General features: G+C 49.1%; 6 protein-coding genes across 6 annotated transcripts; 2 read left to right on the forward strand and 4 right to left on the reverse strand.

Annotated features, from left to right (window-relative positions):
- Positions 1-277: 277 nt before the first annotated feature.
- N7471_005533 (argininosuccinate synthase) lies at positions 278-2030 on the forward strand (the record flags this gene model as incomplete). The annotated part of the gene is made up of 8 exons (XM_057278252.1): positions 278-354; positions 471-513; positions 572-613; positions 669-689; positions 746-942; positions 995-1563; positions 1618-1693; positions 1743-2030. The coding sequence occupies exons 1-8, from the start codon at positions 340-342 to the stop codon at positions 2028-2030; spliced, it is 1251 nt and encodes a 416-aa protein (XP_057137862.1). The 5' UTR covers positions 278-339.
- Positions 2031-2393: 363 nt separating this feature from the next.
- Positions 2394-4017, reverse strand: N7471_005534 (putative salicylate hydroxylase; the record flags this gene model as incomplete). Its single annotated transcript, XM_057278253.1, has 7 exons — positions 2394-2431; positions 2479-2807; positions 2859-3597; positions 3645-3702; positions 3758-3834; positions 3908-3912; positions 3971-4017. The coding sequence occupies 7 exons, from the start codon at positions 4015-4017 to the stop codon at positions 2394-2396; spliced, it is 1293 nt and encodes a 430-aa protein (XP_057137863.1).
- A 1994-nt stretch (positions 4018-6011) lies between these two features.
- Positions 6012-6712, reverse strand: N7471_005535 (uncharacterized protein; the record flags this gene model as incomplete). Its single annotated transcript, XM_057278254.1, has 3 exons — positions 6012-6459; positions 6503-6642; positions 6698-6712. The coding sequence occupies 3 exons, from the start codon at positions 6710-6712 to the stop codon at positions 6012-6014; spliced, it is 603 nt and encodes a 200-aa protein (XP_057137864.1).
- Positions 6713-7410: 698 nt separating this feature from the next.
- N7471_005536 (uncharacterized protein) lies at positions 7411-8883 on the reverse strand (the record flags this gene model as incomplete). Its single annotated transcript, XM_057278255.1, has 2 exons — positions 7411-8775; positions 8824-8883. 2 exons carry the CDS (start codon positions 8881-8883, stop codon positions 7411-7413), a joined length of 1425 nt encoding a protein of 474 aa, XP_057137865.1.
- Positions 8884-9116: 233 nt separating this feature from the next.
- N7471_005537 (uncharacterized protein) lies at positions 9117-9502 on the reverse strand (the record flags this gene model as incomplete). The annotated part of the gene is made up of 2 exons (XM_057278256.1): positions 9117-9275; positions 9326-9502. 2 exons carry the CDS (start codon positions 9500-9502, stop codon positions 9117-9119), a joined length of 336 nt encoding a protein of 111 aa, XP_057137866.1.
- A 1142-nt stretch (positions 9503-10644) lies between these two features.
- On the forward strand, positions 10645-13836 carry N7471_005538 (glutamine amidotransferase subunit DUG2; the record flags this gene model as incomplete). Its single annotated transcript, XM_057278257.1, has 6 exons — positions 10645-10845; positions 10929-11054; positions 11107-11238; positions 11290-11832; positions 11890-12076; positions 12128-13836. The coding sequence occupies 6 exons, from the start codon at positions 10645-10647 to the stop codon at positions 13834-13836; spliced, it is 2898 nt and encodes a 965-aa protein (XP_057137867.1).
- Between the last annotated feature and the right edge of the window lie 555 nt (positions 13837-14391).

A 14391-nucleotide genomic window follows, 5' to 3' on the forward strand; every position in this document is an offset into this window, starting at 1 on the left:
AATACGTGAAACGCACATTTTGCTCGTCCGCTCCGCAGGTAACATGATAAACCCTGGACTTGACTATTTATAATGAGTTCCACCAGCTTAGATCTCCTTTTGAAAGCCATTGAAGTTACAGATCTAGGAGTATCTCGGATTTGATTCGGACGACCTTCCAACAAATGTTGGGAAAGATTGGAGGGGCAGTGATCTATCTTATCAGGGCTATCAACTTCGGACCCGTGACTCCTTTCCCCGGCCCGCACCAAAGCCATTTTTTTCCCAATGACTCAATCTTCCCTTTGTTTTATACTCCACGTCTATTAAGTCTTTTTGAATTTCATTCAATTCCACACAATGGCACAGGGAAAGGTATGAAACCAATTGCTTACGCGCTACAACTCCCTTCTCAGTTCCCAATCTCAATTCCCAATTCTGTCTCACACCGCCACCCGCTCTCCACACTTTCTGACAGTTCAATCGCACAGGTTTGCCTCGCCTACTCCGGCGGTCTCGATACCAGCTGCATCTGTACGAATATCATCAGTCAATCCATTCACCAATTCCGGATACTAATACCGAATTGTAGTGAAGTACCTCATCGACCAGGGCTATGAGGTCGTCTGCTTCAGTAAGTCGCGATTCAATACCATATCAATCAAGATCAAGTACTAATATGAAAATAGTGGCCGATGTCGGCCAGGAAGGTAAATTCAATTTCCGTCGACATATCATCCAACACCGGTCTAATAACCATTCGCAGAGGACTTCGAGGCTGCCCGCGAGAAGGCCATGAAGATTGGTGCTCTCAAGTGCGAGATTGTTGACATCCGCCGCGAGTTCATCGAGGAGCTTTGCTTCCCCGCCATTGCTTGCAACGCCGTCTACGAGAACGTCTACCTGCTCGGTACCTCCCTGGCTCGCCCCGTTATTGCCCGTGCCCAGATCGATGTCGCCCAGGTACGCTTTACTTCCCCGCCAGCAGAAAGATGTCATACTGACCCAAACCTAGCGCGAGGGCTGCTTCGCTGTCTCCCACGGCTGCACTGGTAAGGGTAACGACCAGGTCCGCTTCGAGCTTGCCTTCTACGCCCTCCAGCCAGACATCAAGGTCATTGCCCCGTGGCGCGACCCCGTCTTCTACGAGCGCTTCAAGGGCCGTCAGGACCTGCTCGACTACGCCGAGGAGAAGGGTATTCCCGTCACCTCCACTAAGTCCAAGCCCTGGTCTATGGACGAGAACCTTGCCCACTGCTCTTACGAGGCCGGTATTCTGGAGGACCCCGATACCACTCCTCCCGCCGACATGTGGAAGCTGACTCAGGACCCCCTGACCGCCCCCGATCAGCCCGAGGACTTCACTCTCTACTTCGAGAAGGGTGTCCCCGTCAAGCTCGAGTACACTGAGGCTGGCAAGCAGAAGGTTGCTACCGACTCCGTCGAGCTCTTCCTCACCGCTAACGCCATTGCCCGCCGTCACGGTGTTGGTCGTATCGATATCGTCGAGAACCGTTTCATCGGTATCAAGTCTCGCGGCTGCTACGAGACCCCCGGTCTCACCTGCCTGCGCTCTGCCCACCTGTGAGTATTGTATTGCGAAATTTCGATTAAATGGCATAACTAACTTGTGTCCAGTGACCTTGAGGGTCTTGTCATGGACCGTGAGGTCCGTGCTCTGCGCGACTCTTTCGTCACCTACAACTACTCCAAGGTAAGCACTATATTTCTGGTTTTCGATATTCTGATCTAACAGTATCCAGCTCCTGTACAACGGCATGTACTTCTCCCCCGAGCGCGAGTTCCTTGAGTCCTCCATCACCGCTTCCCAGAAGTCCGTCAACGGCCAGGTCCGCTGCCGCGCCTACAAGGGTACCGTTTCCATCCTCGGTCGCTCCTCCGAGACAGAGAAGCTCTACGACATGAGCGAGTCCTCCATGGATGAGATTGGTGACTTCTCCCCCGCCGAGACCACTGGCTTCATCAACGTGTCTGCCATTCGTCTCAAGAAGTACGGTCAGATGAAGGCCGCTGCTGGCGAGAGACTGTAAATTGTGTCTCCAAAAATATGACATATCTTCTTCAATTTTGAATGATTGGAATGCCAAATGTTGACCGTCCCTGGCTTCCTCGGGCCAACATGTCAAGTCTCCTTGTCCAATGTTCCACCGATGTATGATGGATGGTCTTTGGCTTGAATGACTCTATAATGAAATATTAACACTATGGGAATTGGTATTAAAAATGCAACGTCTTGGATGAATTGAACGATCCCATCTTTATTACGTCCACGTAAACTCATGCCTCCAATGAAGTGAAGTGTTTACATTTCTAAATATATGTACTCTAATTCGATTCGCTCGATGGTAACAAAAACCGAGATATGAACAGGAGATGCACCGTACCGACAGCACCTACAGATTCGCATTGGCCCTAAACTGTCCTTGATATTCTGCTTATAAGTTAGCACATGACCTCCAAACACATAAAGGAACATACCATTCCAAGTATCCAACGCCGCCTTCTCTGCGTCCCAGCCCCAAAGAAACTCTTGTGTCCTACGATCCGACCACTTATCGGGGTTATTTCCGCTGACCGAAGCCTTGAACTGTGCGTCTCGGGCAATTTGCTCTGGTCCATCTGGCAAATGTAACGTAATACGATTCTCCGATCCGGACTGCTGCACCGTCTCAGCACGCTTCTTCCGGGACCTTTCATAAACACTCAATGCATGTGAAATCTCCTCGCGCGATGAGATGGCCGACAATACGACACCAAGTGCGGCCGCATCTTCAACAGCCTGGGCAGCACCTTGGGCAACATATGGACTAAATCAGCGAGATTAGTCTTGAAACCAGCCAATATTTATGAGCACATACAGCATGGGATGACACGCATCACCGATCAGAGCGACAGATCCCCGGATCCATGTCCTTAGCGGACGATGCAGACACAACTTCCACTCCAAAACTTCATTATCATCGACCAGATCAATAAGTTTCCGCACCCTGCTATCCCACCCATCATAGTTGTCAACCATAGCCTGTTTGGAACCCTTCGTGGTCCAAGACTCTTCGATACCATGGCCATCGGGATGAAGCAAAACAACGTTGTACAGCTCATGCTTTCGCACAGGGTACGCGATAATATGTCGCTCAGGACCAAGCCAACGAGTCGCCTGCGGCTCGTCAATGAGCTTCTTCAATTCAGGATCCTCCTCCATAATGTGGCGGGGTAGCATGATGCGGTACGCCGCGTCGCCAGTGGCAACTGCTTGAATAGTCGAGTCTTCGAGCAGGTGGCTACGGATGGTGGACTTGATGCCGTCTGCACCGATTATAACGTCTCCGTGGATGATTTCGCCATTGGCTAGACTAACACTTGCTGGGTAGAACTGCACGTCTGTGACGGTTGAGTTCTCGCGCAGCTCAACGTTGGGCAGGGCTAAGGCCCTATCAATGATAGCATTGTGCAGGTCTGCGCGGTGAATAACGACTTGTTGGCCGAATGTCTTGTTCACTGGCATTGTGCCGAGGAGTTTGCCGTCGTCCCATCTTCGGACGTGGATGTGCTCTAGGGCTACGTCTTGGGCGTGAATTAGGTCCGAGACGCCCCATCCTGGTACCGGTTAGCATGGCTTCTTTCTTCACAGAAGGCAGACTCACGGTCGAATAAACGCAACATGTTTGGGGATACTTGAATCCCAGCTCCCACTTCCATGAGCTATCATGAGTGGTTAGTCTTGCTTGATATACCGTGGATTTTCGACGATACATACCTTCGGCGCAGCTTCAAGGACAATGACATGGTGCCCTCGCAAACCTAATGTGAGGGCTGCCGCCATACCGCCGATGCCTGATTCAATTATTCTTAATTCAACGCTTTTCTCGAGCCAATGCAGCCTTTTCGGCGTTCAGCAACAACATACCAGCACTACAAAACATCAGCATAACAATTTCGCATCTTGAACCATGCACAATGGAAAACATACCCGACAACAACAACCTCTAAAGGCACATTTGCCCTTGGGACCTCCATCCTGAAACTTCCGTTATGGGAGGATGGGAATGGTATGTGAGAGAAACAAAGACTTCAAAATGACTAGCTTTTGGCTGGCAAGTCAGGCCATGAAGTATTTGAGAAATTGCCCCCTCGAGTCTATTCGTTCAAGGGATTGCCGTTCCACCCGTTACGCTATTTCGGGAAGGATGAAATTGGCTAACGCCGAAGAAAATTGTACAATTTCGTATTCCGAGCAGCTTCTGCTTTAGCGCCTACATTGATCCACAGCTTACCCCCTCTTAGCTATATATCGGAGGAATTGGAATGGAGACATCATTTTCCTATAGCATCTGGATTCTTTGGCCAAGTGACGGCAATTGGCGGCTTCCTGTGGGGCCAACGGGTTCCCCCAGTTCCCCCAGCATTGCTTAAATATCGAATTTGCAGGTTGAAAGCAGAGTCCCGAGTCCCTCTCGCATTTGACATCTTCTCTGACCTCAACCCAGCTCAATCGCAAATGGAAAAAAAAGCACATACTAATAATATCTGGCTTTGTGGCGTATCAACTCCGATCGCCTGTTCGTTGCCGACTGTTCGGGAACGGTGCTCCGGGGGTAGCCCGGGATGAGCCAATGGGGGCAATGCTATGCTGAACCTCCGGCTGTTTGGGGGCCCTCCATCTGCCGACCACGTCAGATCACCATCTTACGGGAGCCCCATGAAACTGGGCTTCATATTTCGATCCTTACGAAGGCTGTTTTAGTCCTGCATGTTGCATTTTGACAGGCTTCACGGCAGATATTTGACTTGGGCATTGCCGATTAGACATTGCTTTTGATTGACTGGTTTGATCACCTCGGAAGTACTGTCTTACTGATTTATTAAGTACATATGTAGACTACATATTAAACCTCACGGAGCTGATACCGTCGGTGATCCGATCAACTGTCGTTTCAGGAGAATGCTCATCATTCCATGCTGTGGGACCAAATTACAATGCTGTCTACATGCATTCTTCGCTAGGTAGTGATTTGTTAGCAAGATCAGTAGAATTGCGTTTTTGAGAGGCCACACAGCTCTACCCCTTCAAATGTACCCTATATGGATGTTCAATTCTAGAGCTTTACAATATGCATACAGTATAGAGTGCTGCACCCCGAGCTTGTGCGCAAGTATCCACCAAGGGTTGTGCGCGCTGCCGATCATCGGCTTTCTTTGGACACCTGACGCCTTATTTGCCGGACAGGAGTATGAAGGATATAATTTAGGTGAGCATGATCTTAAAAAACAGCTACCTAGCATTAGGAGTACGGAAAAATTCCTCAGCACTATTATTGCCCCTTGCACATCGAGCTAGACCTCGCCAATCATCAATACATTCAACACATAACCGCTTCTTCGTAGCTTTGTGTATATGCTGAGTACTTTGTCTCCCTATCACGGACAGCTAAATCCAATCCTACTATTCTCCGTCTCTAACGCAAACTTCGAGTTGCGAACGATGATTGTATATTTATGGGGGTCAAAAGTCTGTTGACACCCCCAGCTTTTTTTTCTGCACAAATTTATATGATAAGCTCTTTCTTTAGTATTTTAGTATTTTAATAAGATATAAATCGCACAAAATTTCTTTGTTGGATCTTTCTCCATCTACTTTTTTAATTGTTAAAATTCTGATAATTCATCTTGTCCGATTCCACGACGATTTCACTATAGGGCACCATAGTAAAATGGTGATGCAATTTTGGGTCCCTCTTTATACCTAATTATTATTCAATTGGCATGAGAGATATATACTAGATCTAGTAACCACTTTTAACTTAAAAATATGTTGTCATATAAACTTGGTGAGCAACTAGAGGATGAACATTGAAAGTATTTTGTTAACTTTGTATGGCGTACATGGGATGGGGTATGTTAACTAACAATTTTGACCCCCAATGTATATATTAATCTGAAAAGACTAAGGAAGCCACTACTAATGATAATAAAAACTGTGGAGTTTCATCCTTCATCCGTCCCACAGGCCTCTATAGCCCAATCATTTCCGATCCGTCCTCTTCGTCCTCGGTACCTGCGGGCGACAGTGGACGATTTGGGCTTTTCCCATCCTTAAACTTGCTCATCAGATTGCCCACGCTACCCGAGTTGATTGTATGATACCAGGGCTGATGATCGCGGGGAAACTCGACTTGCTCAAGATCCACAACCATAATTTTGCTTTTTTCGGGAATAGTATCAGCACAAAACAGAAAATTATCTGGCTTTGCGTCCCAGTACAATGCTTTGTGCCTATCAAAGGCGCCCAGTGCTTTCTCAAGGTGCATCTTTAGCGCTTCCTGCTGGACGTCGAAATTTCCTCGAGCGAGATCATGGAGGGTGACCCCCTTAACCTCCGAAATCACAAGCGCATCAAGGCCATTGCAGAAGCCTTGACCGAAGAAGATTGGAATTAATCGTTCCTTGGAGATTTTCCAACTTTTTGTATGCTTGTATCTCTTGCTGAAACTCGTCCTCCCACCCGATCTTCTGCTGCTTGACTATAACTCTCGATGGAAGATAGCATATCGGAGAAGAGAGTGTCAACCGAAACACCGTGCGCCCTGGATCTAACCGCTCGGCCTCTGTCACATTGATAGCCAGGTCGTTTAGATAGAGCGTCTAATACTACGTCAGCTCATCCAACTTGAAAAGATACCTAACGATTATCGCTGACCTTGCAGGGTTCCATATTTCGAAGTAAACAGAGACAAGGTGTTGGATTGAAAAACGTGTGTGAAATAGCCAAGAAACAAGTTCAAGGGAGTATAGAAGTAGATTTATTTAAGATTTAGATATTTGGATATTATTCAAATAGCAATGTAAGGTTACAACATGCAAGAAGACTCTCAAAGGCAGGCGTAATATGAACAGGTTTCCATCCCGCAATATGTCAGTTCTGGTTCTAGAACGATTTAACAGAAATCGAAAAAAAGCAACGACGGCTGCATGATGCGCCCACAAACGGAGCTGATTACTGTTGATTCTAGTCGATCACCTTAGACCACTCGGCCAAACCATATGTACGATAGAAGATCTCTGTTTTAGAAGATATGTAATTTATCTAATTTTTTCCTAGTTGGGTGGGTGTATAATACAGCAGATGTGGCCAGCAAACGCCAAAATATGCTTGCGTGAAGGGATTGCATTGCTGTAAGTAGTTGGAAGAAGAAGAAGAAGAAAAGAAAGTAGGCGATAACCATAGCCAAAAGAAGAAAGATTGAATGAGGGAAGTGACGCATAAGTCATGGGTCGTCGTAAGAGTTGGGTAGATCAAAGTGGTTGCATGGGTCGTATGAAGTGCATCTCCACCCATTAATGTCATCAGGGGAGGGTGGATATATGTATGTACAAATTATCGTTCTGTCGGGTGGCGCGAGGTTTGGGGTGTCAAGATGAAGAGGTGAACATAAGTCGTAACCGGCTGGGACCTTTCTTTTTCTCCTTTGGTCGTTTCTCAGCTTCGGAGACATAGGTGCTATGTTTTTTAGATGGTGTGCGACTGGGGGCGTGACTGGGAGCTCGACTAGGACCTCGACTAGGAGCTCTGCTTGGTGCTCTGCTAGGCGCTTTGCTGGGGGCCTCTGATGGCGCCTTGGACCTGGAGGAGCTTCGTCCGAAGAATCCACTCGGTGCCTCTGAAGGAGCCTTTGATCTCCGTTCGTGTCGTTCTGACGGCGCATGTGTCGGAGCCCGGGTGGTGCGCGAACGGCGGGAGCGACGGGACGAAGCGACCGAGGCATCTTCATCGAATTTGAAACGAGGATCTCGTCGAGCGCGAGCAGTCGTCACATCGATACCCGACATGGCCGCAGCGGTGGGTGTGATGAATTCGCCATCAACAGATGTTCCAACGCTGTGGGCTTGCTGGTCAGCGACGCCGCGTCTCCACATCTCAACAGAACTGAGATCTTCTGTGTTGAACTCCATCATTTCTTCCATTTCCATTTCCGTTTCGGGGGGCTTTCCTTCTTCCCCGATAGCGCCGCCTTTGATTTTTTGGATAATCTTGTATCCTCCAAACATGACCACCGTCACGCCTAGACCGACTCCGGCAGCGATGAGAAATTGAGGACTAGAAAGAAGAGCGAAGACGGCTGGCGCGGCTGACTTGAGCGTGGTTAATGCGGCGGGCGCCATCTTGCGCCCCAGGTTGCTGATCTCCGCTAGAGTCAAGGCGACGGCGGCCATGGCATCTGGGTTCTTCTGGAGATGGGCGATAGTCGCGGTAGCACCATGTTGCACACAGTGTGCTTCTTCGAGAAGCCACTGTGCCCGGCTGACAAGACCATCAAGCTGTTGTTGGTCATTTTTGGGCTCTGGGGGGTTGTATCGAGATAGGGCTGCATGAGAGGCGTCCCCATATGCAAGATCCATGTCGATATGCGCATCAGATCTTGACCGAGCCGTTGATGGGCGAGGGGCGTCTCGGACTGACACGTCGTGATGGGTATGGCGGCGGGCGATTGTCTGCGGGGGCTCGTAATGAGATTCCCGCCGCGATACAACTGTCTGTCCATCATCGTAGTGGGACGAAGCACGATGACTGCGGCCGCTGTGATGTCTTGACCGAGTCCCGCGGCTTCGTCGAGAGGCCGCTACTGACGGCGCCGGCGCGTCATCGATCTGATAGTTGGCGAGTCCTTCGAGTGCTTGTTGCTCCGCAATTTTTGCATTGCGTTCTGATTGGAAGGCGGACTTGCGCTCGCGATATGCGTTTTTGGCATGGCTGAAAACACCAAATAGTTGCTTACTCTAATACTTGTCAGAATGCGGGGTCGAAGTTCCGGACATCGAACTTACTGTGCTGACAACTTTGCCAGACTTGTCAATCACAGCGATCGTTTGACCAAAAGGCGCCATAGCAAATAGTAAGTCGTTGCTACGACCTTACCGAAAATCAGTCATAGATGGTCGAGATCGACGGTCGACAAGGAAGCGGTGTAGAGTAAAAAAAAAAAAATTGTTTTAAAAAGAAATGTCCGGGGTATAGATCACAAATGAAGAACCAAGCAGGGTATAAAAGAATAAGCAAGGTACAGCCCTGGACAGTTCACGGTTATTAAGGCAGTTGGGTTGTTAACCTCAGGCCTTGATCAGCGCAAAAGGTCCGATCGGAGGCGTCCCAGCGAGGTTTTAAGGCGTGGGAGAAGTGATGCGGACCAGGGAGGCTGGGGATCAAGCGCATCCACGTTGGGCAGAGCAGCGAACAGGGCCAGGCTGCAGGAACTATAGGGCAGAGTAATTGGATGCCACTTTAGGAGGCAGACACGTATCAAAGGCTCGGCAGGTTCGATGAGCTCACATCACATATCACACTCAAATGCTGTTGGGCGCCAAAGTCGATCTTTGCGGTATAGCTGCAATGTGCCGGGACCCGGAAGAGAATTTCAAGGGAAAACGAGATCACATTATTATATTTAGATCCATCGAAGGAAAAAATGGAAAAGAAATAATCCCTGGCTCTTTGACATAGGTACATAGTCTGCACGGGCAGTTGATCAGCTGTTAGTCAATGTTGTATGGCTCCCAGGGAGGAAGGTGTGCAAAGAGCGGTGACATCTGATATCTGATTGGCTACCGGGGTCACCGCCACTGTGGCTGGTGCCAGACAATGTCAGCCAGGTCAGCCATGTGTGGCGGTGCTGAGGCTTTAACATGTGAGGACGGTTTGATGGCTTCGGAGACTTATCTCTTTTTTTTCCTTCAGGGATATATATTGTGTATCTACTTATTCGAGGTATATTCCCGCAATGATGATTTCAAGACCAATAATTGCGCCATTACTGTTGTATCACTCGATTCCGAGTCATTTTCGAGGGTTTTGTAAGATGACCCTGGACATTGATCACAGATGGGCACCTGCAGGCCAATATTTCTAGTCCAGAATTGAAGGATGAAAGCCATCAGGGGTTGTACCCAGTAGGTCTCGGGCAGGATATTAGTTAGTTACCTACAAAGTACATGTAGGTATCTCTCTCCCTTAGTTATCAGTAAACAGCTTCCAATGTTTCAAGTTTGAAGTGCAGATCAACATCGGTGAACATTTCATTGTGCTTTTTCATGTACCGTTTTCATTGATATTCCAAACTCACTCAACTCTATCTTGAATCTATCTTGAATCCTGATCCCCTATATGATGGTTAGCCGTCGCTCCAGTACCCCTTTAGCACGGCTATTGTGGGAGCCAAGGTGCGTTTCATAGTTATGGATTTCAAGAATATTCAGACTCGATGAATGGACATGCGACCGTGGCATAAACAAGCCCACCCAAATTAATTCGACGACTGATGCTTTTTTCTATATAGAAGGACTTGTTGCCGGAATCAAAGGGATGCTAGGGATGGTGAGTCAAATATTTTATCGATGGTGCAATATCCTCTTATTGTTATTATTGCTTTTTTTCCCATACCGCCTTGATGATTCATATTCCTTTATATTCGTTCGTTTTGTTTAAAAAACATTAAAGCTCTTCAACCTCAACAAAATGGAGTGAATTCGGGAGATTTTCAGTGTTCTGTTTGGTTGATTTGAAGCGGAGAGAACCCGAGAACACCAACATCACTTTACTCTCCACACATTGGAAACCATTGCAAACTATTGCAAAGGCACATTGGACTGATCATGGATTTAGTAGAATCAGAAAGCACCTCCGAGGAGGATCAGAAAACCTGGGACTCTGATTCTCATACTCAAGTTGATGCCAGTGCCCTTCCAAATAGTGACTGCGGCATCGGCCACCGCGTGCTCGCCAGTCGCTCCGTCCTCGCTCTAGCCGTCGATGAACATTGTGTTTTTGCTGGTCTCCAAGGAGGAGATATTGTTGTAAGTTAGTTTGAATTCTTCTTTCAAAATGTCTACAGTGATGTTCTTTTACCGCCAAGGCTCGACACTAACCGTTTCTTCAGGCGTGGTCCCTTGAAACATATGATCTCGTGGTATCTGTCCACGCACACAAAGAGAGTGTGCTAGGCCTCTATCTCTCTGAAGATGGAAATTTACTATTTTCGAGCGGGGGCGACTCCGTGGTCAATGTGAGTCATGCAAGTGAAGAATCACACGAACAGGGATTAATGACGTGGATAGGTGTGGTCCACGCGAACATTTGAACGTCTCTACTCGATTTATTCACACCACGACGTGGGTGATATATTTACAGTAGTCTACTCATCCGATAACCAAACTATTTACTGTGGTGCGCAGAACACAAGTATACAGGTACCTGACCCTTGTCTGCACCCCTATTTAGCGACATTCTAATTCGGACAGTGGTGTGATCTTTCCGAGGAAGGGTCAACATTGAACCAAGCATCGTCTGCCCATCCATCTAAGCGGACACATCGCTTCTTTGATTCCCGAGGACCGGACGGTACTCGTGCGACAGGATCGTCGGATGGTGCCCTCTCTGACGGTGGTCGTGTGTTGAGCTTCAAGCGGGATCATCATAAGCTCTTCGCGCATCATGGCTACGTCTACTCGATGCTTCTAGTCAAGGGCCTGGTCGAGACCGCTCCTTCCGAGGAGGTTCTTTTGACTGGTGCGGGCGATGGTGTGGTGAAGTTGTGGCGCCTGGGCCAGGATCCCGGCGCCGCTCCATCCCAGATTGCCAAGCTACAGAATGGAGATGCAGTGTTGAGTGTTGCCGTCGAGGGATCACTACTCTACTGTGGTTTGGCTGGCGGCGCCCTTAATATCTGGAATTTGGACTCTCAGCAGCTCGTTAAGCGGATCACTAGACATACTGGAGACCTGTGGGCTGTGCACGTCATCCAGGGTGTCGCTATCTGTGGTGACTCTAGTGGAACGGTCAAGGTATGTACTGATCTATATTTTTGTCACCTTCGAATCGAATTTACTGACCTCTGGTAGAAATTCAACTCCCGGTTCGAAGAGGTCGGTGGCTGGGTTGCTCATGAAGGCACTATGCTCGCCTCGGCTGCCGGACGGTTCAAGGATCGCCAAATTTATGCCACTGGTGGAAATGACAACTCAGTAGGAATCTGGGATTTAACTGAATTCTTTATGGCCCAGGAAGAGCTGCCTCCGATCAGCAACGGTACGTCCAATACAGGTTATTCGCGCCGAACACTCGCTAAATCTTACCCAGACGAAATGGTCAACAGTCTTGCAAAGTTTGTCTCTTTCAAGACTATCTCAGCAAGTCCCAAATTCGCTGGCGAATGCAACCAGGGTGCTGCTTTCCTTCGTCGGCACTGCAACTACCTCGGTGCCAAGACCAAGCTCCTGACTACCGGCCAGGACACCAATCCCATTGTTTTTGCTAGATTTAACGCTACCTCACCTGACAAGGTGGACAAGACTATTCTCTTCTATGGCCACTATGACGTTGTGGGTGCAGAGACAAACCGACCCAAGTGGAGGACGGATCCTTATCAGCTCACTTCCATTAACGGATTTCTGTACGGCCGTGGTGTCTCTGATAATAAGGGTCCCATTCTGGCATCACTGTATGCCGCAGCCGATCTCGCCCGGACCAAGACCTTGCGATGCAACGTCGTCTTCCTCATTGAGGGTGAGGAAGAGTCCGGATCCCAAGGTTTCCACCAAACGGTTCGTGAGCACAAGGCTCAGATCGGATCCGTGGACTGGGTTCTACTAGCCAACAGTTACTGGCTTGATGACTACAACCCGTGCCTAACTTACGGGCTACGCGGTGTCGTGCACGCCAACTTAGTCGTTACAAGCGACCACCCTGATCTTCACAGTGGTATCGACGGCAGTACATTGCTGGATGAACCAGTCAAGGATATTGCCATGCTTCTGTCTACCATCGTGGGACGAAAAGGCAAAATCAATCTGCCTGGCTTCCACGATGCTGTCAGGCCTCTCACGGACGCCGAACAGAAGCGGTTCGAGGCTATTGCCGATGTATTGCTTCTGCAGCATCCAGAGATCCCCGACAGCCAGGCGCTGATCAAGTCACTGATGCATCGCTGGCGTGAACCCGCCTTGACCGTCCACTCGGTGGAAGTCCCTGGAAGCAAGAGCGCAACGACCATCGCTCGCCGAGCCAAAGCAACCCTATCGATCCGTATCGTACCGGATCAACACGCCGACGAAGTCGCAGCCGACCTCACCGCCTATGCGCAAGAGCAATTCGCACTGCTCGACTCACAAAACGACCTCACAGTCGAAATCACCGGCAAATCCGACGCCTGGCTCGGAGACCCAGATAACGAAATCTTCGCCACGCTGTCAGAGGCGATCACCGCAGCGTGGTCCCCGGCCCAAGAGGACCCGGAACGCCAATACCCGCCCATCCCACAATCCACAAACACTCACCCAGCGACCAAGCCCAAACCTAGCGCGGGCCCAATCCCCGAACTGCGCCGCAAAGACTCCTCCGACAGTATGGTCTCGCATGTTGAACGGGTAATCACATCGACAACGACCTCATCAGCGGGCAAGGAAGCCGCGCGCAAACGGTCCACGCAAACAGCCGCCACTGTGCCAACGTCTTCCACCCTCACACAAAGCACACCGACATCGTCTGAGGAGTCAATTGCATTGCCAACCCGGGCTAAGTCTGATCCGGATACCGTAAACCCCACGAGAACTGGACCAGCTGTTGCCTCTGGTGCAGCCAAAGTGAAACCAATGTTCATTCGTGAAGGCGGGTCCATCCCGACAATCCGGTTCCTGGAAAAGGAATTTTCGGCCCCGGCAGCGAACCTGCCTTGTGGCCAGGCGAGTGACAACGCCCACTTGGATAACGAGCGCATGCGGGTGGAGAATTTGTATAAGAGCCGGGAGATTTTCCGGTATGTGTTTGCTAATTTGGTGGATAAGGCTTGAGTGGTGTCTTCTCTTTTTTTGGGTCTCATTTTGTAAAATTATAATTCTGTTGAATTGCATTTGAAGTGTATCTTTTCTGGGGCTGTGACTTTCTTTACCTGGGCATTCATCCATTACATCTGGAATCCTCCAGACCGATAGTCTGTAGAGAGACACTCTAGATTAGCTCCCAATTAACCTTTTAACGCCATACTCCGTAGACAAAGACAAACGCCCCGAAACAGACCATCTCACCGTTTCCCCCTACTCCATACTGTCTCAGACCAACCTGTGCTCCCGCATGGAAATTGTCTAGCCCTGAAGCCATTAAGCCGTTAGGCTTCTGAGGCATAACATCGATCAGCTCCTGTTTAAATTCTGGTTCAGAGAACTCCCCAGGTCCATCTTCGAGAAGTTAGGGAAGGCGCGACGTCTCCATCGGCGAGTATAACCCCCCGGCCTTCCTTCTTCAATTTTCCGTCGTTGTCCGGAGTACACTCCAACTTCCCATGTGTTACGTCGGGGATTTTGCATTTCCAAATCCCAATTCCACTACCGACAGGTGTCTCGTATAAA

This window comes from Penicillium samsonianum (assembly GCF_028829775.1).
Source record: "Penicillium samsonianum strain IBT 33392 chromosome Unknown utg000003l_segment0_segment0, whole genome shotgun sequence".
Taxonomy (NCBI): domain Eukaryota; kingdom Fungi; phylum Ascomycota; class Eurotiomycetes; order Eurotiales; family Aspergillaceae; genus Penicillium; species Penicillium samsonianum.